The following is a 27,139-nucleotide window of genomic DNA, read 5'->3' as shown; positions in this document are numbered from 1 at the left end:
TGGAGTAGAAACTCTGTTCAGTGCTTAATTTTTCTGTGTAAAGTCTTGAAAGACTCTCATGGGTCAAATGAACTACTCTGTCCTTTGTCCCAATTCTATTTTTTGTATCTATTTTCATCACCTAGTTTTCTCATTAAAAAGCAATACATATATATTTTAGAAAATATGGAAAATGTAGAAAAATAGATTATAAAATGATCCATAATTTTACTCCCTCAGTAGTCTCAAGATTTTATCACAGTTGCTTTTGGTCTTTTGTTCTTTGCCTAGTTTTGTACATGCTTGTTATTTCTTATTTCATGCTGTCTTGTGTACCTGTCTCCTGTGTGAGAATTCAGGTTCACTGAAGGCAGGGACTATTTCTTTTGATGATGTGTCTCTAAAGCTTGTTTGGAAAATAGTCCTCCACTACACGTGAAGCCAAATTAATGACAGAGAGCCAGAGGAAAAATATGTTGAAGACATAAATCCCACGTGATGTTTACAGACACATATCATTTTATTGTGCGTTGTGGGGATTACTCTTCTAACAAATTGATTTCCTGGCACACCTTTCTTGTGGACTTTACTCCTGTGCACTCCCCATCACCAGCGTCACCAGCTCAGCTCCACCGCAGATCATCGGGCGTCAGATTCTCACACGGAGTGTGCAGCCTCGGACCCTGGCACGCACATTTCACAGTAGGGCTCGCGCCCCTGTGAATATTTAATACCACTGATCTGACAGCAGGTGGGGCTCAGGCAGTAACGGGAGCCGTGGGAAGTGGCTTGAAATACAGGTGAAGCTTCGCTAGCTCACCTGCCCTTCCCCTCCAGCTGTGTAGCCCGGTTCCTAAACTGGCCACAGACCAACAGTGGCCTGTGGCCCAGGGGTTTGGGACCCCTGTAGTAAGCTGTAGAATAGTGTAAACCTAGCTTTTATGTGCAAATGGGATACCAAGCAAACTGTGTGACTCATTTTATAGCAAGGTTCCGTTTATTGCGGGGATCTGGACCTGAGCCCCCAGAGTCCCGAGATCTGTCTGGATAGGTCTCTCCGTGTCTTCAGAGTTGTGGAAGGGGCTTTCAGAGTACCCCTCGGATGTAGCTAATCTCCGTGCTATGCACTGGTGTGTCGCGCGGATGCGTATCTGGGAAAACCCTCGCCCTCTGTTGCATCAGGCTTAACGCGAAGCCGATGGCCGACGTTAGGGACACTCTTCTGCTCATTAACTGCTTGCTCTGATGATGCATGACGTTTACCAGCTGTTCGGTGGTTCTCGGCTCCCGGGGTGCGACAGCCGCTCTGCCTGTGGACGAGAGCTCCTCCCCTGGAGATTGGACGGTGTCTGTCCGCGACACTCAAGGGCTGTTCTCTCCTTGTGACTCCGCAGAGAGGGTGGTGCACGACCGAGAACGAGTGCTACCTGCTGCAGTTCACGCTGGCCGTGCGCTGTCTGTGCTACACCAGCTTCAGCCTGGAGCTGTGCTGGCGGCCCCCGCCGGCCGAGCGGCCCTCCTACTCCCTCCCCTGGATGCTCGCCTACGTCTTCTACTACCCAGTCTTCCACAACGGGCCCGTCCTCAGCTTCCCGGAGTTCATCGCACAGGTAGTGCCTTTCGAGGATTGCACGGGCGTTCTTGCCGGAATGCTTCTGTCCTTGTTGCTGTGGTCACTCGTGAGTCTTTTCACATTGTCGCTCAATCGCTCAGTCGTGTCTGACTCTTTGCAACCCCATGGATGGTAGCCCGCCAGGCTCCTCTGTCCGCGGGATTCTCAGGGCAAGAATCCTGGAGTGGGTTGCCATTTCCTTCTCCAGCGGATCTTCTTGACCCAGGGATTGAACCCATGTCTCCGGCATTGGCAGGTGGATTCCTTACCGCGGAGCCACCAGGAAGCCCATACTTGGTTGCCCACAAACGTACAACACACATGGTTGTCGTGAATTCTGACAAGAAGTGAAACACTGTGGGGAGATTAGCCTCCGGATGAAGGGCACCGTGTCTCTTGCGCATGTCGGGTGTAGGGGCCCCACCCAGATTCCCAGTGGACTGCGGCAGCCAGAAATAATTACTGGGCACAGCCAGGAGCTTGGGCGTGGGCATCCCAGGCAGGCCAGCCCCAGAGAAAGAAACCCGGGTTTTCCTGGACTTACTGGGAAAATGGAAGGAGACACTGACTAAGCGGTTGGTTGGCAAATAGTTGGTGCCCTTTTATTTTCACAAACTGCTTCTGAAGTAGCTCTTCTGTGGCTGGGGGATTGTTCAGGGGGACCTGGGTGGGATGACAGAGTGGGGTTGGAGGGGGTTTGAAGGCAGTGCAGTGGTGTGTCTGCAGGTCTTGGTGTCTCTTTCTGCCCAGGACCGCGCCTGTCTCCTGGACAGCAGTCTGGTCCAAGGCTCCCGGCAAGCTGCCTTCATCATTCCCACCTCATTTCCCCTCCTACTTTGGATTCCTTCCCTCATTCCACAGCCAGCCTCATGGAAGATGTGTACTAGGTTAATTCACCCAAAGTGTGAGTAATCAGTGATGCCTAAAAACAGGGTTTCTCCAAGAATATTCCTGCCCCCATGCCCCCCAACAAGAGAATCCTCATGGAGGTGAGAATAGTAAGTGCTTGCACGTGTGTGTGCAGGCACACACATGTATACACATGTGCACACACGGGGGGCCTGGACATGTTGAAGAGCAGGGCCAGCAGCACTGTTACACATTTCTGGAGCGGGCACCCCGAAAGGTGTCCCCTGCACAAATAGGAGGGTGCTTAGAAATCCCTTATTTTGCCTTAAAAATTTCACATTGTATTCAAAACATTACATTTCTGCATTAAACAATAACTTAATGCTTAAAAATTGCCAGTTAAATCATTAAACTTTTTTCCCCTCTGCAAATGTTTAAGAGAAATTGATATTCTAGGCGGATGTATTGATATGTTTAGCATATGGTTTCTCATACTTCAATTTGAGTTACCTGGGAGCATTCTTTTGCCACGAAGGAATTTAAAATCCATGTTTGAAAATCATGGTTGAAGTTGTTGTTTAAAAGCCAGAGGTGGTCTAGTGATGGCAGCTGATCTTCCAACTCAGTGATTTTTTTTTTTTTTCAAACTTTAAACTTTTTATTTTGTTTTGGGGTATAGCCGATTAACAATGCTCTGGTAGTTTCAGGTAAACAGTGAAGGGACTCAGCATACATACACATGTCATTCTCCCCCAAATCCATCTCCCATCCAGGCTGCCGTGTAACACTGAGCAGTGTTTCATGTGCTATGCAATAGGCCCTTGCTGGTTATCCATTTTGAATACAGCAGTGTGTACATGACCTTCCCAAAGTCCCTAACTTTTTCTCCCCCCCCCCAGCAACCATAAGTTTGTTTTCTAAGCCTGTGAGTCTCTTTCTGTTTTGTAAGTTCATTTCTATCCTATCTTTTTAGAGTCCACATAGAAGGGATGTCATATGATAATTTTCCTTCTCTGTCTGACTTACTTCACTCAGTGTGACCATCTCTGGGTCCATCCGTGTCGCTGCATGTGGCCTTGTTTCACTCTTTTCAATGGCTACCGACTCAGTGATTCTTAAAGTGGGGTCCCTGGACCCGTGGCTGCAGCCTCACTTGGAACTTGTCAGACATGCAGATTCTGAGGCCCTACCCCAGACGTACTGAATCAGAAACCCGCGGGGCGGGGGCCCTGAGTGTGGTCCTGATGCTGCGAGGTGGAGAATCACTTTCCTAAGTGTTTTTAGAAGAAGAACTTCTTCTCCAGAGGTGGGGGCCCTCCTTAGAAGATTGGGGTGGGGTAGGCCCAGTGTAGGGTGGGTTCAGTTCATCCACATTTTGTCTCTTTCACAACCTCCTTGTTGTTGGAGAAGGAAATGGCAACCCACTCCAGGATTCTTGTCTGGGAAATCCCGCAGACAGAGGAGCCTGGGGGCTACAGTATATGGGGTTGCAAAGAGTCAGAGGCGACTGAGTGCGCACACACGGCGTGGCCATTGTAAGTTTCAAATTTTAACATTGCAGTCAGTAGCTTTTGGGCTTAATATCCACAGCACACCCCCACCCTTCTCTTGAAGACAGATAATAATTCTCAGAGAAACACAGACTAAACCCATTAAGAGGAAACAAATTATTTTCCAAACCGCCTCTTATCCATTAAGGAGCTTATTCCTGTGGGATCCGTACTGCACTGTTTGGCAGATCACCATTCTTGTTAGTTCTTGTCTCCTCCTTTCTGACTGTCCCCTGTAGTCTGGAGGGAATTTGAGAGGCGGGTTGCAGGGTCCCGAATCTGTCATAACAGAGACGAGCTCTGAGAGCGTTGCTCACCTGAATCCTTAGCCACAGGCTCTCATTCTCTTGAGTTTCTGCCAGTAGAGCCTCAGGTATGGAGGCTCTGGGCTGCACCTCTGTCTATTTTTTCTCCTTTGTTTTTTCTTTACCCCTTTCAAAATGGTAGCAGTTGCCAAAAGCAGAAACGCAAAGAGGCAGATTGAAGCCTTTCTCTGTAATCTGGGAGAATTCCTGGAAAAGTCAGCTTAGAAATGGCAAGATGGTTAATAAGCTACAGGGCAAGAAAAAGACAAGTGATTTCTGTGGTTGCTGGGGGTGTTTATGGGCACTCAACTCCTATGAGAAAAACGGGTCTAAAAGAAGAGCAGTTAAACTACTAAGGAGCTGACCTCATAGCGTGAAAGGATTCCATCAGAGACGCCGGGAGGGGAAAGCTGGGAGGGGATGGAAGAAAGCTGGCCGGCAGAGCTTGTAAGCAAGGTATGCTCTGAACAATGCTCGCGCGAATGAGTGAACATCACAGGAAACAGAAGAGTTGATTTTGGTCCTTAGCCTCTCAGGCCAGCACGCCCAGTCTCTGAAGGACAGGAGAAGACTTGCCACCAGGGGGCAGCAGAGCCTCACTGTGGAAACCCACTCAGTCCCGCAAACCATGGTGGTTAAAATGAGAGCCTTAGGTCCACCCGAAGAGACTTCTTTCGCTCAGTTTTTTTGTTTCCTTTAGTGTGTAAATTTACATGCCCAAGATGAAGCAAGCATAGAAGAGGTCCCTCTGTAATGCATGGCGTGTGATATGTGTACGCATCAATCACCAACAGGGAAAGCTGGGCCTGTCAACAGGCCCCAGTGTTAACTCGAAGGCCATCTCTAATGGCATTTGGAGTCTCAGGAATATGGGCCCCGTCTGTGTTTCTCCCAGGGGTCTGTGGAACTCAGATACTGAGCCAGGGGTGAGGTTGGGGACAGCGTGGGGGAGGTCTAGGGAAAGACAGGAAATGCTGTTTATTTGCTCAGCTTGGAGCCTGGGGCCACCCCGTCCTACTCTGAGCAGGCTGACTCATGCAGTGAGGAGCTGCTGTGTGTGCTGGGGGGCACTGGAGGGGACTTTCCTTGCTGAGGGCTGTGCTCCTGCCCCAAAGGGAAGAAAATGAAAGTCGCTCAGTCGTGTCCGACCCTTTGCGACCCCATGGAGTATACAGTCCGTGGAATTCTCCAGGCCAGAATACTGGAGTGAGTAGCCTTTCCCTTCTCCAGGGGATCTTTCCAACCCAGGGATTGAGCCCGGGGCTCCTACAGTGCAGGTGGATTCTTTACCAGCTGAGCTACCAGGGAAGCCCAAGATTACTGGTGTCGGTAGCCTATCCCTTTTCCAGAGGATTGTCCCAACCCAGGAATTGAACCAGGATCTCCTGCATTGCAGGCGGATTCTTTACTAACCGAGCTATGAGGGAAGCCCTGAGGGAAAGACAGTGCTTAAATAGGGAATGTGGTTGATGGTTAAGAGCAAAACTCCTGAGCCCAGCCCTTTAGTTACAGGGTTTGAATCCCTGCTCTGCTTCGGCTTGAGAGCATTTGGTGAGTTACTCACCTTATTTGTGACTGCCTTTCCTTTTATCAGCATGATGGAAAAAATAATAATACCCCCTAGATAGGATTGTTGTAAGGACTAAATGATTTCATCTAGGTAACGTGGCTTGACGTGTTGTACACTGTTATTGTCGTTACTGTTATCCAAAACTGAGTGTCATTTAAGGAGTATGTTGTTGGAGGAGGTCACTGAAAGGCTGGGATCACTGGTTGACCCACGGTCTGGACCTGGGCAGTCAGAGGCTCCTCACCCCTCCCCTGCCCTTGGAATGTACTTTCCGCCCATGATTCCCAGGCCGGGAGCCATTTCTGGGGCATAGCTTTGACCTTGAGAGAGGAAGGTGTCGTTGAGACCATTTGAACTGCCTACGTGACTAAACCCAGAAAAGGCCTCTGTTTCAACTTTAAAATTCTGCCGGTGGATGCAGAGATCCGCTGGTGTTGCGGCGCCCACGACGAGGGCTGCCTGTCAGCTCCCTGGGTTATTAACCGTGCCCTGCCAGTCCGAGCAGCCCACTTGTTTCCTTGGTCTCTCCTTATAAAAGCTGGGCTGGAGGAAGCACAAGCTGGAGTCAAGATTGCCGGGAGAATATCAATAACCTCAGATATGCAGATGACACCCCCCTTATGGCAGAAAGTGAAGAGGAACTAAAGAGCCTGTTGGTGAAAGTGAAAGAGGAGAATGAAAAAGTTGGCTTAAAGCTCAACATTCAGAAAACGAAGATCATGGCATCCGGTCCCATCACCTCGTGGCAAATAGATGGGGAAACAGTGGAAACAGTGGCTGACTTTTTTTGGGGAGCAGCTCCAAAATCACTGCAGATGGTGATTGCAGCCATGAAATTAAAATATGCTTACTCCTTGAAAGGAAAGTTATGACCAACCTAGGTAGCATATTAAAAAGCAGAGACATTACTTTGCTGACAAAGGTCTGTCTAGTCAAGGCTATGGTTTTTCCAGTGGTCATGTATGGATGTGAGAGTTGGACTGTGAAGAAAGCTGAGCGCCGAAGAATTGAAGCTTCTGAACTGTGGTGTAGGAGAAGACTCTAGAGAGTCCCTTGGACTGCAAGGAGATCCAGCCAGTCCCTCCTAAAGGAGATCAGTCCTGGGTGCTCATTGGAAGGACTGATGTTGAAGCTGAAACTGCAATACTTTGGCCACCTGATGTGAAGAGCTGACTCATTGGAAAAGACCCTGATGCTGGGAAAGATTGAGGGCAGGAGGAGAAGGGGATGACAGAGGATGAGATGGTTGGGTGGCATCACCGTCTTGATGGACATGAGTCTGAGTGAATTCCTGGAGTTGGTGATGGACAGGGAGGCCTGGCATGCTGCGGTTCATGGGGTTGCAAAGAGTCGGACACGACTGAGTGACTGAACTGAACTGAACTATCCTCTGGGAACCAGGGGCCGGTTTCAGGTCTCACGGGTGAGAACTCACATCTGTTTATGCCAGACCCGAGGCCCTGGGGGTCCGAGCTGGTAGATGAGGGTGGCAGTGGGGGCCATTCTAGGCACGATTCTGGGCAGGGGCCATCCCAGGCCTCAGAGGAGGTCAGCGGAGGATAGATGCAGGCAGTGGCTACAGGGGCGGGCCCAGTCCCTGAGTGACCAGGGCTGGCAGTCACTGTCCCAGGCAGACCACTCAGGGTTTGGGGTAGGCTCCAGAAGGCACCTGCGGTGATGCTAACCGTGAGGAGAAATACTCACTGAGCACTCACCCCAACCAGGCTTTCCGTGTTCTAACATGTTTCATCCTAGCAACAGCCCGAGGAGTAAGACACTTGTTATTCCCACTTCACAGACAGTAACACGGAGGCAAAGAGAGGCTAATGGAGTGCACGTTGGGGTGGGGGAAATAAAGACTGGAGCTTTGTTGCCAGCTCGGTGACCCTCACAGGAATTAGAGTGAGGATGCAGTGTGACGTGTGGACGTGCAGGTCTGGACACTCAAGCTGGCCAGGCCAGGTACCAGTCCTGTGGCCGCTACCCCGACTTCAGGCTCCATTTGCTGTTCTGGCAGAGACCAGTGGGTACCACCTGCCTTGGTCTGGATGCAGTGAGGGTCTGACTAGGGAATCATTTACTGGGGAAGGGGTATGGCCTGAGACCGTGGGCTGGAGAGAAACGCCTTCATTATAAAGCAACAAGACTTGGGCTACAGTGCCCTGGAGCCAAGTGCAGAGGCTGGGGTGGGGGTGACTCGGTTGAACAGTTGTGTCTGGGGAAGGCTTCTCTGGTGCTCTCCAATGTGGGTATTATTCATCTGTGAAAGAACCTTTCAGCTTTGAGAACTGTCACCTTGAATCATTAGAAAATCTCTGAAAGGCTTTGATATTCCTTTTTATGCAATTTGCATGAAATGAGCTTTTAAAATATAATGTGTTTTACAATGCACTTTGCAGATGAGTTAATGTGTGTTTTTTTCGTGGAGTCTTCACTAAAAATTCCCATTGGTGGCAGTTTCCAGTGGTCTTAAGGTTGGCACTGCCCTCGGTTTAAAACATCTCCGGCGAAACGCTTTGCTTCCCGAGGCTGAATAATGAGCAGCCCTGCTCATTAGGTGAGCTGTGTGTGGTGTGTCTTTTTTTCCTGCCAGATCGACAAGGGACAGATACGGTTTTTTAAATAAAAGGGAGTCAACTCGATGGAAGGTATACAGGGGTTGTAATAATGACACAACTCTAAAGAAAAGCTGATATCCATTCTTTTTAAAGTACAAACAAATAGAGTGAAAAACTGGGTTGTTTTCCTTCTGCTGCATTTGCTGGTGTGATTAAGGAATAGACATTTCTCATACTCTGACTGGGGAGGCATCCGGCATCAAAAAGGCAGCACTGCAGAGAACAGTCCAGCCCTTCTGGTCCAGGGTGCCACGTAATTATGCCTTTCTCAGCCTGGGGAGGAAGTTGGGCCCTGGGGAGGATAGGTAAGTCATTAGCTGGAAGCCAGTCAGGGACACACGCACCTTGTGTTTCTTCCTAATTACAGATCTTCGGGTCCCTTTAGATGGTGCCTTGTGTGGGGAAGGAAAGGAGGGCCTGTGGGCTGCCCATGGCACGTGGTCGCCTGAGCTGCAGGCGATTGGCCAGACTTACCTTCCCGATCGCCTGGCGGGACCCTTTGTCCTGATCCGGCAGAGGCTCTCCTGTCTCTTCTCTGCTCCCGGGGACAGGACTGCACACCCAGTGATGCCTCGCGACCACAGGTGCAGGTCTGGTCCTCAGGGGACCTGAGCTGGGGCTTAGCTGTCTGCTCATGGGCCTGCAGGTCATGTGCACCATTGCTTATTTAGAAGCTGGAGACAGTTGTGCAAAGATGGTCTTCGGTCAGTTCTGCTTGTGAGTTGTTACCATGTTCAATCAGGGAAGCTGCTTTCCTCTGAAAGTCTGGCACCAAGAAAGGCCCTGCCCACTGGCCTGGAGAGGAATTAGATGCCTCTTGTGTCCTGGCTCAGCTGATTGCCTTGGTGTGAACTGTTCTAGCTGCCACAGGCTGATGGCCACTCTGTCATTATTTCTTCATTTGCTGATGCTCATTAAGTCCAATTGCATTTGCTTTGCTAGACAGTATTTGTTTTTCTTTCTTGCTCCACTTTGTATGGCAGTCTGTGTGTCTCTTCAAAGGACCCAATTTTGTTCTTTTTAATGGCTAAATAATATTCCATTGTGTAATATATGTACCATATTTTGTATCCATCCATCTGTCGATGGATATCTAGGTTGCTTCCATGTTCTGGCTATTGTAGATAGTGCTGCAGTGACTATTGGGGTGTATGTGTCTTTTTGAATTTTGAGCTAGAAAAGGATTGATTATGAACAAAGGGAAACTTAGCATATAGCTAAGAAAATCTCTGAGTGAGGTGGGAAGGTAGTTGTTTCGTCACTAAGTTGTGTCTGACTCTTTGCAGTCCCATGGACAGTAGCCCACCAGGCTTCTCTTTCTGTGCGTTTTTCCAGGCAAGAATACTGGAGTAGGTTGTTATTTCCTTCTGCAGGGGATCTTCCCGACCCAGGGATTGAACCTGAGTCTCCTGAATGGCAAGTGGGTTCTTTACCACTGAGCTGCTGGGGAAGCCCCAAAGTGGGACGGTAAGGAGAAATAAAGATGGGGCTGGCGCAGAAGAGAGAGAGAGGTAGGCCTTCTCGCTGAGGATGCCGCGCTCCCCAAAGCATTTTTGACAAGAAGGGTGCAGAAGCAGAGTGCTTGTCTCTCTAGTGGAGAGGACCAGTGCCTTCACGCTATTGGAAACTTTCATTACTTTCCCCCCAGTTACAAAAATAGTAGCAGTTTAAAATAACCGAAGACCCTTACCATCCAAAGATTACCATCACTGCTGCCATTTTGGTGTCTCTCTCTCTCTCTCTCTCCAGCCTTTCATGATTTATGCAGATTGGTATCACAAAATAGTGTTTTTGTGACTATGTATGATTGAGGTGCGCGCATGCATGTAACCAAGCCCCAAGCCCCTACTGTTGGACCTTTGCGTGATTTCCTTTTTCTTCTCAAGTAATGCAGACACAAGGGATCAGGCAGGTCAGGGGTCTCTTAACTGAGGATTTTGCTATCCACTGGTTCACTGATGCTCTGCTGTGGACTTTGTAGGGTCTCGCAGAGCAGGCACGCTTGAGGTAAGGATTCAGATGAAAACCGCCCTCAGTTATTCTTGGCGAAGGGAAGGGCGGGGGGGGGGGTGCGTTGCATTGGCTGTGGCTGTAATTACAGTAAACTGTGATCCATGCCAGACTGCAAACCGAGGCTTAGCTCCCTGGATAACCTCGCCAGCCAGCACTTCCCCTGGCAAACCTGGTGGCATGGGTCTTTCAAAGCAGTTATTAATACTTTCGTTTCCTAACACGTTTTCTTTCTCAAGTGAGCTGAAGAAAACGAAAGGAAAAAGGAAATTCCCGTAGTTTGATCGGCTTATGTTAAAAAAGTAAAACCAACAGCTTTCCTGGGTGTAGCTAACCCAGCAGATGACAAAAGGGTGAAAGCCATCCACGCAGGTGATTGCAGTTTCACTGTGCCAGCCCGAATTTCTTGGTCTGGCTTCTTGCTGGAAGAGGACAGTTTGAGACCGTGGTAGACTATATGCTCAAGAATGAAATAAAAGTGAATTCCTGGGAGTGTAGGTCACCCGTCACCTCTCAGGGCTGTGCCTGCAGCCTCTCCTGGCTGCAGTGGGGCTCAGTGTGCCCTGATGGTTAGAGGAGAGGAGAAGTCAGAGAAGCACGCCCAGATCAGTTTCCCCAGGGCCGGGCCTCCCTTGTTTTTGTGGTGTCTGGAGCCGTACTTGTCAAAGGCTGGATCGAGTGCATATCTTCTGCCTGCCAATGTGTGCAGCTACAAGCTCGCAATTAAGGCATCCACTTCCCCTCTGCATTTCAAGGCAGCCTTCAGCCTAATAAAATCATGTCAGTGTAACATCCAGAAAACTTATGTACGCTCTCTTGGCTTTTCGTTTGCTTACTTTGCCTTGTTTTTTGATGATGCTGTGTCTTCATTGCAGCATAAAGGATCTAAGTTCCCTGATTGTGGATCACACTAGGGCCGCCGGCACTGGGAGTGCAGAGTCTTAGCCACTAAAGTACCAAGGAAGTCTCTCTGTTGTTTTTGTGTGTTGGTCTAGGATACATCAGGAATGGCCCTCTGCCCTGCATTTTTGCAGGGGTGAAGGGTGCAGAACCCCTTCTTGGTTTTCTACATTGGGCTAGCTTGCGGCCCCCACAAGCTATATTCTTACTCTGGGACAGAGTATTCTAACTCAGACGTGACTTTTAAAAAACTTTAATTGAAATATAATGTGATTTACAGTGTTGGCAGTCGTTTCAGGTATACAGCAAAATGATTCAGTTATTTGTGCTTAGTCACTTCAGTTATGTCCAACTGTTTGTGACCCCGTGGACTGTGGCCCGCCGGGCTCCTCTGTCCGTGGGATTCTCCAGGCAAGAACGCTGGAGTGGGTTGCCATTCCCTCCTGCAGGGGATCTTCACCCCCTCCAGGGATCAAACCCACGTCTCTATGTCTCCTGTACTGGCAAGTGGGTACTTTACCACTAGCTGTCTACTTGTTTACTCTTTTTAAGATTCTTTTCCTTTATAGGTTATTACAAGATATTGAATATAGTTCTCTGTGCTATACACTAGGTCCTTGTCTGTTACCTATTTTATATATGGTAGTGTGTGTCTGTTAATCCCAAACTGTTAATTTATCCACCTCCCCCCACCCCCCTTTCCCCCTTGGTAACCATAAGCCTGGTTTCTATGTCTGTGAGTCTGTTTCTGTTTTCTAAATAAGTTCATTTGTATCATTTTTTAAGATTGCAGGTATATGTGATATCATATGAGATTTGTCAGACATGAGTCTCTTCACCCAAGAGCACTGAGTGTTCCCAAGGCAAACTAAACGAACTCTCCATTTGGAGATAACAGCGATAATGAGAAGTTATAAAAAACATTGTCTGGGGGACTCTGAAAGGTTTTAAAAATGGTGGTGCCATCCGATGACTTTTTTCGTTTCCCCTTTAGATGCAGCAGCAGGAGCAGAGCTCGCCGAAGACCAGCCTTTCCATCCTTGCCTTGGGGCTGGGCCGTCTCCTCTTCTACTGGTGGCTGGCAGAGCTGATGGTTCATCTCATGTACATGCACGCCATCTACAGCAGTGCCTCCCTCCTGAGGGCCGTCTCGAGCTGGACCTTAGGTAACTGGTGAGATCGCTGGCGGTAGAACAAGCGTCAGGAGCGAGCTTCACGGGGAAGCTGGTCAGAGAGCAGACGGGTGTGGTTGCCTTCAGCAAACCCTGTATTTTTTAACCGTGTTCCTCTTGTGGCCAAGATGATGCATGCGTTGACGTGGCCAACAGAGGTTAGGGCCAGGTTTGTGGGCTGGGAGCCAAGGATGGTAGCAGCCCCTCTTCCTGATGGAATTCCTGCTAAGCTCAGCTGGGTCTGCATCTTCCTGGTGTGGCCAGCATTGCACTTGACTAGAGTCCCTGCTAAGAGCTGGTGCTGTAAGACCGAGTTCTGTAGTCATCCTTGTTTTCGTGTAGGATGTAAAGCAGAGTATAAAGCTTTAGAGTCAGACAGATACAGGCTTTATTTTCAGATTGAAGTGTGGTTGATTTACAACACAGTATTAGTTTCGGGTGTATAGCAAAGTGATTTGGTTGTACATGTATGTGTGTGTGTGCGCGTGTGCATGTGAGCACGCACGCACGTGCGCTCTGTGCTTAGTTGCTGAGTCGTGTCTGACTCTTTTCGACACCATGGACTGCAGCCCGCCAGGCTGGGCTCCTCTGTCCATGGGGATTCCCCAGGCAAGAATACTGGAGTAGGTAGCCATGTGCTCCTCCAGGGGATCTTCCTGACCCAGGAGTCAAACCCAGGTCTCCCTCATTGCAGGCAGATTCTTTATTGACTGAGCCGGCAGGGAAGCCCATATGTGTATATATATACTCACACACACATGTGTGTGTAGATAAATTCTTTTTCAGATTCTTTTCACTTATAGGTTATTACAAATATTGGGTATGCTGCTGCTGCTAAGTCACGTCAGTCGTGTCCGACTCTGTGCAACTCCATAGACAGCGGCCCACCAGGCTCCCCCGTCCCTGGGATTCTCCACGCAAGCATACTGGAGTGGGTTGCCATTTCCTTCTCCAGTGCATGAAAGTGAAAAGTGAAAGTGAAGTTGCTCAGTTGTGTCCGACTCTTCGCGACCCCATGGACTGCAGCCCACCAGGCTCCTCTGTCCATGGGATTTCCCAGGCAAGAGTACTGGAGTGGGGTGCCATTGGGTATAGTTCCCAGTAGATCCTTGTTGATCGTCTACTTTATGTGTAGTAGTGTGTGTCTGTTAATCCCAAATCGGTAATTTATCCCTCCCCTCAATTTTCCTTTAACTATAAGTTTTTTTTCTATGTCTGTGAGTGTATTCCTATTTTGTCAAAAGTTCATTGGCATTATTTTTAGACTCCACATATAGGTGATATTGGGCTTCCCTGATAGCTCAGTTGATAAGGAATCCGCCTGCAATGTAGGAGATCCCGGTTCAATTCCTGGGTCAGGAAGATCCCCTGGAGAAGGGATAGGTTACCCACTCCAGTATTCTTGGGCTTCCCTGGTGTCTCAGCTGGTAAAGAATCTGCCCACAATGCGGGAGACCTGGGTTCGATCCCTGGGTCAGGAAGATCCCCTGGAGAAGGGATAGGCTACCCACTCCAGGATTCTTGGGCTCCCCTGGTGGCTCAGCTGGTAAAGAATCTGCTTGCAATGCGGGAGACCTGGGTTCGATCCCTGGGTTGGGAAGATCCCCTGGAGAAGGGAAAGGCTACCCATTCCAGTATTCTGGCCTGGAAAATTCCATGGACTGTATAGTCCGTGGGGTCACAAAGAGTCAGACATGACTGAGTGCCTGTAACTTCATGTAGGTGATATCATGATATTTGTCTTTCTCAGGCTCACTTCACTTCGTATGATAATCTCTAAGTCCATCCATGTTGCTGCAAATGGCAATATTTCGTTCTTTTTATGGCTGAGTAATATTCCACTGTGTGTGTGTGTGTATATATTTCTATAAAATATATACACCACATTTTCTTTACCCGTTCACAGTCAGCTATAGGTTTGAACCTCGGCTCTATCAGCCGCTAGTGGGCAGCCTTTGACAGTTTGTTGCAACTCTGCATCTTCACCTGTTCAATGAGCAGACTCACCTTTGCAGGATTGTTTGGAAGGATAAGGTTTGAAACCATGTCTGGTAGATAGAATTAATGTTACATGCTCATGTAGGCCCCTCTGTTGGCCCTTATTTCTTATCTACCCATTTCTTTTGGAGGAGGGCATGGCAACCCATTCCGGTATTCTTGCTTGGAGAACCCCCATGGACAGAGGAGCCTGGCAGGCTATAGTCCATGGGGTCGCAAAGAGTTGGACATGACTGAGCAACTAAGCACAGCACTCATTTCTTTATATCTGCACGTAGGTGGGGTGGAGGTCTTATTTCCTCAGCAGGACACCCTATTAAGTCTCTAGTATAAGACTTCTCTATGTAATGCCACTGTTCTTTATTCCTCTGGCAAAAACAGCAGAGAACATGCTCCTTTCTGAACAAAATCTCCTGTTTCTTTGTTTGTGTTCCTTTCAAGAGCTTCCGTGGTGGCTGAATTCAGCTGTGTGGTCTGACCTCCAGCCTGGGGCTCCGATGGGAAATGGGTGATCTTCCGGTCAGATTAAGCTGCTCTCTGCCGGGGGCAAGAGTAATGGCCTGACTTCTTATCTATTTGATGATTTATAGATTTTTTTTTTTTTTAAAGAGAAGTCTTGATTGCCCTTGTTATCACACAGGCTTAATCAGAATGTTTTCAAGGAAGATGCCTTTCAGGATTGGGAGAATGCTGAGTTGTTTTAATGAGAGTCTCTTCTTCCCAAAGAAAATATTTTTTTTTTCATAGTTGGAAGTAACTAATAATCTAAGGCTTTAATGATACACTTAGGCAAACAAAATAGGATTAAATGATGGCTTGTGCTAAATCAGATCCCAATTGTACTGCATCCAAATTAGGAGATTATCCATTTGGATGATTTTAACTATGAAAACTGGGTAGCAAAACTTGAAATGGTGCTTAAACAGTAAGGAAGAGCTGTTGTCTCAGACAGCTAGTACTCTTAAGGTCAGAGCTAAGGGTGGTAACTCCAGTGACTAAAAAGTCATCAGTGATCCATTTGGGCACTTATCACTCAACTGAAGAACTAACCAGAATCCTAGAAGTCCTTAGTTTGTACCCACAATTCCATCACTTTTCACCCCCCTCCACAAAGTAACCTGATCTTAGGGTTTATTATTCCTTTTTTTTTTTTTAAATAAAAAAAAATTTATTCTTAGAGCCGCTTTAGGATTAGAGCAAAACTGATAGCTCAGTGCAGGAATTTCCCGTCTGTCCCCTGACCCGCATGTGCACAGCCTCCTGCAGTATCAGTGTTCCCACCAGAGTACATGTTACCGGCGATGAACGTACAGCGACACGCCATCGCCCAGAGTCCCTCTGTGTATTAGATCTGACTCAGTGTTATATACAGTCCGCGGGCTGTGCCGGATGTGTCCACCGCTCTGATACACGCAGAGGAGTTTCAGAGCCCTGACAATCCCCAGCGCTCTGTTCATTGCTCCCTCCCCTTTAATCCCTGCCGCTGATCTTTTTAGTGTCTCCATACTTTTACCTTTTCCAGAATGTTGTGTAGTTGGAATCATACAGTGTGTAGCTTTTTCAGGTTGACATCTCTCAGTTCAGTTCAGTTCAGTTCAGTCGCTCAGTAATAAGCAACTCAGGGCTCCTCCATGTCTTTTTATGGTTTGATAGCTCATTTAATTTTAATGCTGAATAATATTATCTGGATGTACCAGCGTTTATCTGTTTGCCTAGTGAAGTATGTCTCAGTTGATTCTAAGCTTCGCGGTTATGAATAAATTTGCTACAAACATCCACATGCAGGTTTTTATGTGCCTGTAAGTTTTCAAGTCCTTTGAGTAAATACCAATACATAACCATAATGGCTTGATTTTATGGTAAGAATATGTTTATTTTTGTAAGAAACTGACAAACTGGTGGTTTATTCCCAAACTAGCTTTTTTGTTTTTTAGTTTTCCAAAGTGGTTGTATCATTTTGTGTTCTTACCAACAAAGCATGAGAGCCTGTTTCACATACTTGTCAGTATTTGGTGTTGTCAGTATTTTGGATTGTGGCCATTCTAATAGCTGTGTAGCAGTATCTTATTGTTGCTTTAATTTGCAGTTCTCTAGTAACATGATGTAGAACATCTTCTCATATGCTTATTTGCTCTCTGCATATCTTCTTTGGTGAGCTGTCCATTCAGGTCTTTGCCCGTTTTTAAATTGGATTGTTCCTTTTTTAATTGTTGAGTTTTAATGGTTCTTTGTATATCTTAGAGGCCAATCCTTTACCAGATGTCTCTTTTCAAACATTTTCTCCCAGTCTGTGGCTTATCTTCTCATTTTCTTGACAGTGACTTTAACAGAGCAAAGTTTTAATTTTTATAAAGTCTAGCTTATCAGTTATTTCCTTCATGGATCTTGCATTTGGTGTTCTATCTTAAAAAGTCACCACCATGTCTGAGGTCACCTTGGCTTTCTCCTGTGTTATCATCTAAGAGTTTTATAATTGTGTGTTTTATGTTTAGGTCTATGAGCTATTTCAAGTTAATTTTTGTGAAGGGTGTAAGAAATTAGATGTGAATTTCTTCCAGCACCATTTGTTAAAAACACTATCTTTGCCCCATTGTATTGTCTTTGCTCCTTTATCAAAGATCGATTGACTGATTTATATTGATGAGTCTATTTCTGGGCTCTCTACTTGGTTCCATTGATCTTTTTGTTTATTCTTTCACCAATATCACACTGTCTTGATTAATGTAGCTTTAAAGTAAGTCTTGAAAGTAAAGTAAGTCTTGAAAGGAAGGCAGATAGGTGCAAGCCTTCACCTCTCATCTTTTCTTCCAATGCAGGTAGATTATTCTGAGTCTTTTGCCTCTGCATATAAACTTTAGAATCAGTTTGTTGATATCCAGAAAATAACTTGCTAGGATTTTTATTTGGATTGCATTGAATCTATAGATGGAGTATGGAAGAATGAATATCTTGATATCGTGAGCTTTTCTTTCCACGAACTGGCTATTTATTTAGTTTTTCTTCAATTTCTTTTTCTTCAGACTTCAGTTTTTCTTCAGACTTTTATAGTTTTCCTTCAGACTTTTATAGTTTTCCTTCAGACTTTTGTAGTTTTCCTTATATATAACTTGAATATATTTTCTCATATTTTTACCTAAATATTTTTTGGTATTAATGTAAATAGTACTATGTTTTTAGTTTCAAATTCTATTTGTTTATTGTCAGTAAATAGGAAAGTGATTGACTTTAATATATTAACCTTGTCTTCTGTGACCTTTCTACAATCTCTTATTCCAGGAGATTTTTTTGTTGTTGTTGTAATTGTTTCTTTGGGATTTTCTACATTGACACTCATGTCATCTTTAAGCAAAAGTAATTTCTTCCTTCCGAGAATATATAGGACTTCCAGTATTATATGGAAAAGGAATGGTGAGAAGGGGCAGCCTTGCCTTCTTCCTGATTTTCACTATCAAGTATGATGTTTTTAATTCAGTCTCAAACTAGAAAGATTCTATTTTCTTGCCATTAAGTATTATGTTAGCTGTAGATTTTTTGTAGATGCTTTTTTTTTACTAAGTTGAGGAAGTTCCTTTCTATTCCTAGTTTGCTGAGAGTTTTTTATCATGAATGGGTGTTGGATTTTATCAAATGCTTCTTTCTTGCATATATTGATATTACCCATTTTTTTCTTCTCTAGCTGGTTGATGTGATGGATTGCATTAACTGATTTTCAGATGTTGAATCAGTCTTGCATACTTGGATAACTCTCATTTTTCATGGTGTATAATTGTTTTTATATATTGATGGATTGATTTGCTAATATTTTGTTGAGAAGTTTTGCATGTATGTTCATGAGAGATATCGATATGTAGTTTTCTTGTAATATTCAATTCAGTCGCTCAGTCATGTCCAACTCTTTGTGACCCCAGTGTATCCTTAAGAGTTGTCCTAAATGAAATGAAGGAGACAAGCCTTTAGGCCCACGTGTCCTTTAGCCACTGGATGTGGGCTATGTCAGAAAGGGGTGTGACCTTGGATGAGGCAGGTTTCTTGAGGAGGCGGTCCCCAAAGCATCAAACAGCTGAGAGTTTTTCTGGTCACGTTTCCGTCGACTGGGATAACAAGCTCTTCCTTCCTGGAGGAAGATCTGATTAGGATAGCATGGTTTCCACCACAGCAGTTTTCCGTGGAAGTGTCCCCTTGGTCGCTCAGAGCCTTGCTTTCAATAACTGCTTCTTTCTAGGTGATTACACACAATTACGATTTGATTAGCCATTTCAACACGGTGCGCGGAACTTCCAGAGTCTCGCTGATTATTACTAGCTGGATTTTTACTGCCTTAAGCCTCCAGGAATCCGGATAATCAAGATTTCCTAGCTTTCCCCTCTAGTATCTGCTTCATAATCAGTCAGTTTCTTCCTTGGAAGTAGCAAAAAACCAACTGTGGATGATTGATGCAGAAAATCAAATGCCTTCAAAGGAAAATGGGTAGGTAGGTAGTTCACAGAATCACAGGGAGGGCTGGACATCTGAATTCGGGGTAGGCAGCCAGGAATCCAAGCCCAGAATATGCCACTGAGCTCTTCCGTGAGGGGGCCACTGCCCTCAGCACAGCCTCCGCTGGCACCACTCTCTGTACCCCGAACTGTCCACATCGGCACTGGCCTTGGGGTGCCATTGTTAGTGGCAGTGCCACCAGAGTGTCCCTGTCTAAAGGGCAGAGCCTAAGTGGAGTGCAGGGGAGTCTGGGGAGGCAAGTGTCTGGCAGAGTCTACTTTTCTAGTAGGAAGATCGCACCCATGACAAGGACTTGTCAGATGGGGAGTTAATTCCCAGAACACAGCAGGATAGATGCTGGGCCTCTTTACGCCTTCCCAGGAGCCTTCTGTCCTGTCTCCATCTGGGTTTGTTGATTTCCACGCCTGCTGCTTAACTGCTGTCCAGGGAAATTCCTTTCTTCATTATCCTGGGGATTCCTTTTGCTTCTTGTGTGTGTCGGAGGCTTGTTCCCTGGCATACACGTATTCTTTTAGTTGCTCCCCCTGTTTTGACAAAGTATATCCCCCAGTAACCTTTCTGAAAGAATATGCAGGGGAGGTCAGTTAGGGATTTCCTACATGTCTGAAATGATTTTATTCTGCCCTCTTCATGCTCTTTAAAAGGTGGTGAAGTGTGGTCCTCATGGTTGGAAATCGTTTTTCCTCCCCAGCTTTCTGAGTGCGTTGCCCCGTTATCTTCTGGCTTGTGGTGCTTTAGTTGAGTCTGATGTCATTCATTTTCTGCATCTTTCGTATGAAATTTGACTTTTGAGCCTCCTTTCTGGGAGCTTCTAAAGTCTTCTCTTTGTCCAGGTGTTCTCAGTCACCCAGTTGTGTCCGACTCTCTGCGACCCCGTGGCCTGTAGCCCGCCAGGCTCCCCTCTCCATGGGATTCTCCAGCCAAGAATACTGGAGTGGGTTGCCATTGCCTCCTCCAGGTTCCTCCCCACCCAGGGATTGAACCCATGTCTCCTGTGTCTGCTGCATTGCAGGCGAAATCTTTACCTGCTGAGCCACTGGGGATGCCCTCTGTTTGTCTGGAATGCTCTAAAATTTCATAATGTTATGTTCTGGTTTGGGACTGTTATATTTTCATCATTTGAACTAGATAGAGGTTCTTTCGAAAAAAGAAGCTCATTTTCTTTAATTCTGGCTAATATTCTTGAATTATTTTGCTAATGCTTTCCTTACTTCCATAATTTAATTTTAATTTTTTAGCTCTTTCTTTGATGCCTCTCATTCAGTTGTTGGACCATTAATTTTCTAATACTTTTTCTTTTATTTTTTTCATCTTCCCCCCTCCCCTCCACTCTGTTTTCTGGGCTATTTTCTCAACTGTCTCCTCTTAATCCATCTATTTCTTTTTCTTTCTTTTTTTTTTTTAAAATTTTTAGCAGTTTTAATTTTCATGAGCTCTTTTTGTTCTTCCAGTGTTGGTCTTTCCTAGCCTTCTGTTTTCATGGGTCATGGTAGCTTTTCTTAACTCACTGATGATGTCACTAATGTGTTTGAAGGGGACAGTTCTTCTCTTTGCATTGCTCCTCCTTCCAGGCTCCTGCTTTCTCCTTTGTTTCATTGGCCTTTCATGTTAATGAATGAGTCACTCTTGACCCTCTATTTTTGAGAGTGAGGCTCGTAGAGGTAAGGACAGAGTTTCTTGCTTCAATTCAGTTCAGTCGCCCAGTCGTGTCTGACTCTCTGCGACCCCATGGACTGCAGCACGCTAGGCTTCCCTGTCCATCACCAACTCCTGGAGCTTGCTCAAACTCATGTCCATCGAACTGGTGATGCCATCTAGCCATCTCACCCTCTGTCATCCCCTTCTCCTCCTGCCTTCAGCCTTTCCCAGCATCAGGGTCTTTTCCAGTGAGTCAGTTCTTTGCATGAGGTGGCCAAAGCGTTGGACCAGATTTCTCTCTTATTGACTGTAGTAGCCCCAGTTAGGCTGCACATAATGGAAACCTGACTGCAGCAGTAGCACGACCACGTAGGCAGTTGTTTTTCTCACATAACAAGAGATGGAAGGATGGGCAGCTCAGTGCTGGTGCAGCTTCTTACTGGAGTGGGTTGCCATGCCCTTCTCCAGGGGATCGTCCCAACCCAGGGATCGAACCTGGGTCTCCTGCATTGCAGGCAGATTCTGTACCATCTGAGCCACCAGGGAAGTGTAGCTTCTTTAGGGAGTTACAAGTGACCCAGGCTCCTTCTAGCTCTCTGTAGCTTGTGGTCTCACGATGTCTTAGGCATTATAAGAAGAAAAAAGTTGGAAGACACAAAGGTTAAAGGTGAGTTTCAAATCATGCTTTACCTTTTATTGGAAAAGCAGCAGTTTTCCCAGAAGCCTGATGGAGTGGAAAGTTGGTTACTACGCACATGTCAAGAAAGGGAGACATTTAAAAACGGGCCTGTGAGGTTAGCCGTGAGATAACGCTTGAGAGCCGGTCTTTCTGTGACATTTTATTCTCATTATTCCAAATCGTCATTCCCAACTATGTGCTTTCTTGCCCATTCTCCACTCCTGACCATAACTTCTCCATGATTGTATGGTCCTTTGCTTTCTCACAAGTTGAAGAGAGTGTATATGAGAGTGTGTGTGTGCACTCACGTTGTATTTGTATGAATGTGTGTATATATGTACTCTTTGAATGTCTCATACCTGTATGCTTGTCCCAATGTATCTGTTTTTAAAATCTTTATTGCAATGTAGTTACTGTAATTTGGATTATACAACGAAGTGAATCAGCTATACACATACCCCCTCTTTTTTGGATTTCCTTCCCATTTAGATCAGTGTGTCTGTTTTGAGTGAAGCTGTGAGAAGCTGAGAACACTGCTTCCTGTTATTGGGAAAAGATCTCTTCTCGTTTTCTGAGGCGATTTCTTTGTGGCAGCCCCCTTTGCTTGGGGCTTCACTTTCTTTTAGGACCCAGACTTTTGAGAAAAAGGGAAGAAAAAGACTTTTGAGTGGCTACTGAAACTTGGAGGCCAGATGTGCGTTGTCAAGTTTTGAGGGGGTCGGGGTGGGGAGCTTATTTTTCTGACAGACACCACCTGAGAACTTTTCCCCAGCAGCAAAGGCTTCTGTGTACATATTTGTCAGATGTTGATGCCTCGGAAGCCAGAGCAAGATGCAAAGATTAGAGTAGCTTGTTCTGTAAAAATTTCTTATGCAGCCTGGAGGATAGGTAGACGGGACCACTCAACCAGCAGACCCCTAGAGCAAGTCATCTGAGACTGTCACTTGTAGCCTCTGTGGTTATACTCGCCTCTTTAATTATCCCATCTCCTGTGGCTTTCTTTTTAGATTCTCGGTCATTCTCCGTAGCCAACAGTCCTCAGTGGTTTAAGTCTGAACTTGGGTTGATATCCCTAAGGGAAAAATGATTAGGTTAGGTGTGTTAACATTTCTAGTCCACTGCACTGTTTGATTTGTGGGAAGTGAGACCTTACTTCTGGATATTTTTGGGTAGTTAAAATTCACTAAGAAAATATACTCAGCCTTCAGAAGCGTGGATGATGAATTATTTCCTTCCAGCATTTCTTAGCAGGATCTCAGGCTCACTCAGTGTCCTTACAAATAAATTAAGAAAAAAAATCAAGACACGAGATCTTATCATGCTAACAAATCTCTTTCCTTGTCTGCAGACCTATGAACAAGAACATAAATACTATTTGCTCTTGTGCTCTTTACCCTTGAGTCTGTCTCCAGCCATGTTCCTGGCAGTTCTGCTGCAAAAATTATGAATATTAGAATCTTAGGGATGGAAACCAGAAATTTCATAGAGCTTCAGTTCAAGAACTCCTTATAGCATCCATGGCTAAAGGTATAGTTCCAGGGCCGTAAAGATGGATCGGCCGAATACAGCTAGTCCCAAATTATTGTCCAAGACAGGAGAATAGAAGCCAGGGGTAGAAAGTCCAGTAGGCTTTGAGTTGGGTGACCAGGGTCATGAGAACTAGGAGGCTGTCCTGAATTGCTAGGAAGGAGTTCTGCAGGTGAAGATGAGGTTTTAGGAACAATACTGACTAAACGAGATGATGAGTTTAAAGCTACAGTTACAAGGCTTATTGCTGCTGCTGCTGCTAAGTCGCTTCAGTCGTGTCTGACTCTGTGCGACCCCATAGATGGCAGCCCACCAGGCTCCCCTGTCCCTGGGGTTCTCCAGGCAAGAACATTGGAGTGGGTTGCCATTTCCTTCTCCAATGCATGAAAGTGAAAAGTGAAAGTGAAGTCGCTCAGTCACGTCCAACTCTTAATGACCCCATGGACCATAGCCCACCAGGCTCCTCCGTCCATGGGATTTTCCAGGCAAGAGTACTGGAGTGGGGTGCCCTTGCCTTAATAGCTTATTAGAAGTTATCAAACTGGGACTACAAAGAAATTATAAATACACAGAATCCCTCAGATTTCTACCTGTAAGGTACTCAAGGGGTTCCGTAGCTGATCAAGGAAAAAGACTTGGGCAGGAGGTGGAAAAGACTTGTGCACGGAGGTGGCAGTAGTGTAGCAGCTTTATCTGGGTGATGCTCTGGCAGGCTGAGCTCAGGGGAAATCCCTCACAGTGTGAGGGACTGTATTGTGGAGGTCCGGAGGCCGTATTGTGGGGGGTGTCCCCATTCGGAAAGGGAGGAAGGCAAGAGAGCCTGAGGAGAGTGGAGTCAGGGAGGACTAGATGATGTGGCTTAACACGATGCCCCCGAGGCTTTGAGTCCCAGCACCGAAGGGCTGCCATGGCATGGGGTCTTTGTCGCCCTGAGGTGTGTCTGTCTGTGGCTAGTAGGTCTTGGCATAGTTTCACAGGGTGTGCAAAGCAGGCACGCTCTAGGTGGCAAAAGTATCTGCTTGTTTAGGCTATGTTTCAAATAACTGGATGTATAAAAGTTTGAGTTTGGCACTAGTGGGGATTTGGACTGATGGGCCTCAGCCAATGTGAAGAAAGAAACGATGTTTAGGAGTCAGTACACAGAAGCCAGTGTCGGCTCACTTATGTAACGCTGCCTCCTCTCAAGGTGGTGCTATCAGTGCGTCGGTGTTCTGGATAGGTCCAGCGGAGGGGACAGACCAAAAGCAGGTCACAACCCACCTTGGGTTGGAGAGTATGGCCAGGACGTGGAGCCTTGTGTCAAAGGAACTGTGCTGTCATTATTCACAAATGAGCTAAGTGATTCTCACCTTCTTTGGTTAGGTAACAAGGATGTCAGGGTGAATAAGGCAAGTTCAGCCCCTGTCCTGGCATAATGCATGGTTTAAACAGTTGTTTTAAAAAATTAAGGGGAAAAAAAACCAATTCAGGGTGATAGGTCCTGTACTGGTGGGAGTCCAAGGTGCTGTGGAAGCATAGAGAAGCACATAGCTCAGTCTAGGGGAGTCTGGAAAGGTCTCTCAGAGAAAGTGATGCCGATGAGGAAACCTGTAGGGTGATTAGGAATTAAACAGATAATGGAGGAGGGAAGAACGATTGGGAGAAGGATGCTCTAGGCAGAGGAACCAGCGCATCCAGAAGTCTGAAGACAAAGATCTAAGGGCGTATTTGAGAGGCAGAGAAGGAAGTTCAGCACGGCTAGGAGCTCGTGTGATATGTCCGTGTGTGCATTTTGATGGAAAGCAAGATTGAAGTGAAGGCAGGCAGACAAGAGGTGATGGAAAGTTTCATGGTCTGTGATAATGAATATAAAAGCAGATTTGGGAGATTCATGGGGTAGAATTGACTGGCATTGCTAAACAGTGGCTGTAGGGGGTGAGAGAGACAGGGAGGGAAGGCTGGAATTCTGCCTTGGGCATCTACCATCTACCTTTTAATTCACATATACTGAGACTCTCTACCCGGACACCCTTGCAACTAAACGCATCTCCCCAACTCTCCTGGGAGCCGCTGACAATTACAAGCAGCCACTATCAGCTTCTCTGGGGGTGGTGCACTGCATGGATGTATGTGCTGGTGTTCAAAGACAAGTCTGAAGTTAAACTAGCTGTTGCCTGTGTCGCCTTGAATATGTAGAGAATTTCTGAAAACTCAGTGCAGGGTACTTAGTTTTCTTTTGTTCCTGGTTCTAAGGTTTCTCGGCATTTGAGATTGGATGTGAGTTGTCAGTTACTCCATTGCTTCTGAATTTTGGCTGATTCTAAGGGGTGGGTGGGTACAGTTAATTAATCACAGGCAATAAGACGGCTTCCTTTCTGGCTTCTGGCTTCAGACATTCTTATCCTTTGGTCTTTGAATCTTTTTGAAAATTTCAGGTCAGTTTCATAAATTTTGTTAGTTGCTCTGAAGGGTCACGAGGAAGACACAATGTCTATTGTCTGTGAATTTGCAATGTTTTGGAAGGGACAAGCAGGTGGATATCCTGCTAATACTCATATTTTTCTGTGCTCTTAAGGGTGAAATAATGTTTTAACTTTTATTATAGGTAACCAGAATAGAACCTGTCTGGGAAATAGGTTTGTTAAATCCTTTCGCTAATATCTGTTAATGATGAGCGGATATGGATCGTGACCTCCATGTGACTGGGTCTCTCTTTCATCGTTGTTTGCCTGTCATAGAATAAGTGCTCCGTACATATTTGTTAAAAGGATCAGCAGCGAACAAATGGATCCTTTTGTTGACTTTTCTGTTGTCAGCCATACGTTTTGCTTTTTAGTTGATGTCTTCTTCAAGGCATTAATGATGCGGGGAAATTAATGGAGGGTGATAGTTCAATGCTAAAATGAGATTTTTCTTACTCATAATGGCTTTTGTTGAATACTTGCAAAAAAAATTCCTCTGTGTGTGTGTTTTATGGGTTGTAAAAAATCTTGCCAAACTAAGAGCACCTAATGGGACAGGATGAAGGAAAGCACTTTAACTAAGGACAGAAGTGTCTTGGAGGCAACTCAAGGAATCCGTTGTTGGTGATCTGCAGATGCTTTTGGTTTGAGCAGCAGTGTGTGTGCAAGTCAAAAAAGTGTTATATTTTGTTCTGATGCCGAGTGCAGAGGGTGTCTGGCGGGGGAGGCAAACTCAAAAGAGAGTATGCTGAGAGAGAATGACCAGCTGACCTGGTTTGTCCGGGACGGTCCTGGGTTTGGCACTGAGAATCTCCTCCTGGAAAACTCCCCAGCCCTGGACAAACTGGAATGATCGGTTTCCCTGTATGAGAACTCAGAGTTGAATAGAGAGCAGATGGAAGTGGTACTTCCGCACACTCAGGCCAATGCGTGTTTAAAGGAGAAGGGTTGTCAAGAATGGCTTCCTCAAGTGGCCCATAGAGGAGGCACCCAAGCTGGTCCTGCAGAGTCCAGTTTTGCGCAGTGAGAATTACTCTCAAATGGAATGGTTTGCAAAGACCCCCTGGGCGCCTGGTACATTGGGCCATCATCTCCTCATAGTCCAGGGATTTCTTTGGAGGTGAAATATTTGGAAGATTTTGACCTCTGAAACTTTAGAGCCAAGTTTGACCTACAGATTGTCTAACACGAATTCTACAGATTAGGAGGCTCCGAGAAACTCAGTGGCCTTTTCGGGGTCACTGGGGGTTGGTGGCCAAGTGTGGGTCGGAGCCAAGTCTGTTGATTTCCAGGCCTCTGTTCTTTGTGCTGCGCTCAGCAGTGCATGAGTGTTGCCAGCCAGGGCTGATGCAGGTGTCCTGTGAAAGGGGTGAGACTGTGAACCGGAGCTTTCTCTGCCTTTGTGATGTGGATGGATGGTAAGGAATGAGGACTAGGAGGGGGCCTGTGGTCACGTTTTGCGAGTGCAGCGCTGATTTTAGACAACAGCAGCTTGTTGAATGGCCTGAGAATCTTAAGAGCTGCTCCGGGAGGCCTCGGGAGGTAGGGGTTGGATACTAGGAAATCTCATGACTGCTGGGCCTTCCCAGGCAGGCAACTCGGTGGCAGTTTTCACAGAACTGCAGGTCCAAAGGTCTCTGCCAAAAGAGGCCTTGCTTGCTTCCCTGGTTGATCTTTCTCTGTACCCTCCTGAGGCCAGTATCTTAAGGAAATGCGTTTCTAACAGCTGCACGCTCACCAGTGAGTCTGCTAGCAGTGCAGAGAGTTAAATCTGCCAGTTGCCTTCCACTTGCC

At 46.3% G+C, this 27,139-nt stretch overlaps 1 protein-coding gene across 2 annotated transcripts in view; it reads left to right on the top strand.

Moving 5' to 3' along the window:
• The window catches only part of HHAT (hedgehog acyltransferase), a 367,555-nt gene that overhangs the window by 83,791 nt on the left and 256,625 nt on the right, over window positions 1-27,139 (top strand). The window contains exons 6-7 of one of the 2 annotated variants that reach the window (XM_018060770.1): window positions 1,374-1,589; window positions 12,388-12,559. In XM_018060770.1, coding sequence (XP_017916259.1) covers window positions 1,374-1,589; window positions 12,388-12,559 — 388 coding nt within the window. The remainder of the gene's footprint in view (window positions 1-1,373; window positions 1,590-12,387; window positions 12,560-27,139) is intronic. The other variant, XM_018060771.1, reaches the window with a different exon arrangement.

This window comes from Capra hircus, chromosome 16 (genome assembly GCF_001704415.2).
Source record: "Capra hircus breed San Clemente chromosome 16, ASM170441v1, whole genome shotgun sequence".
NCBI lineage: Eukaryota > Metazoa > Chordata > Mammalia > Artiodactyla > Bovidae > Capra > Capra hircus.
The sequence above is the reverse complement of the archived record's forward strand: the minus strand, read 5'-3'. Positions and strand labels throughout refer to the sequence as shown.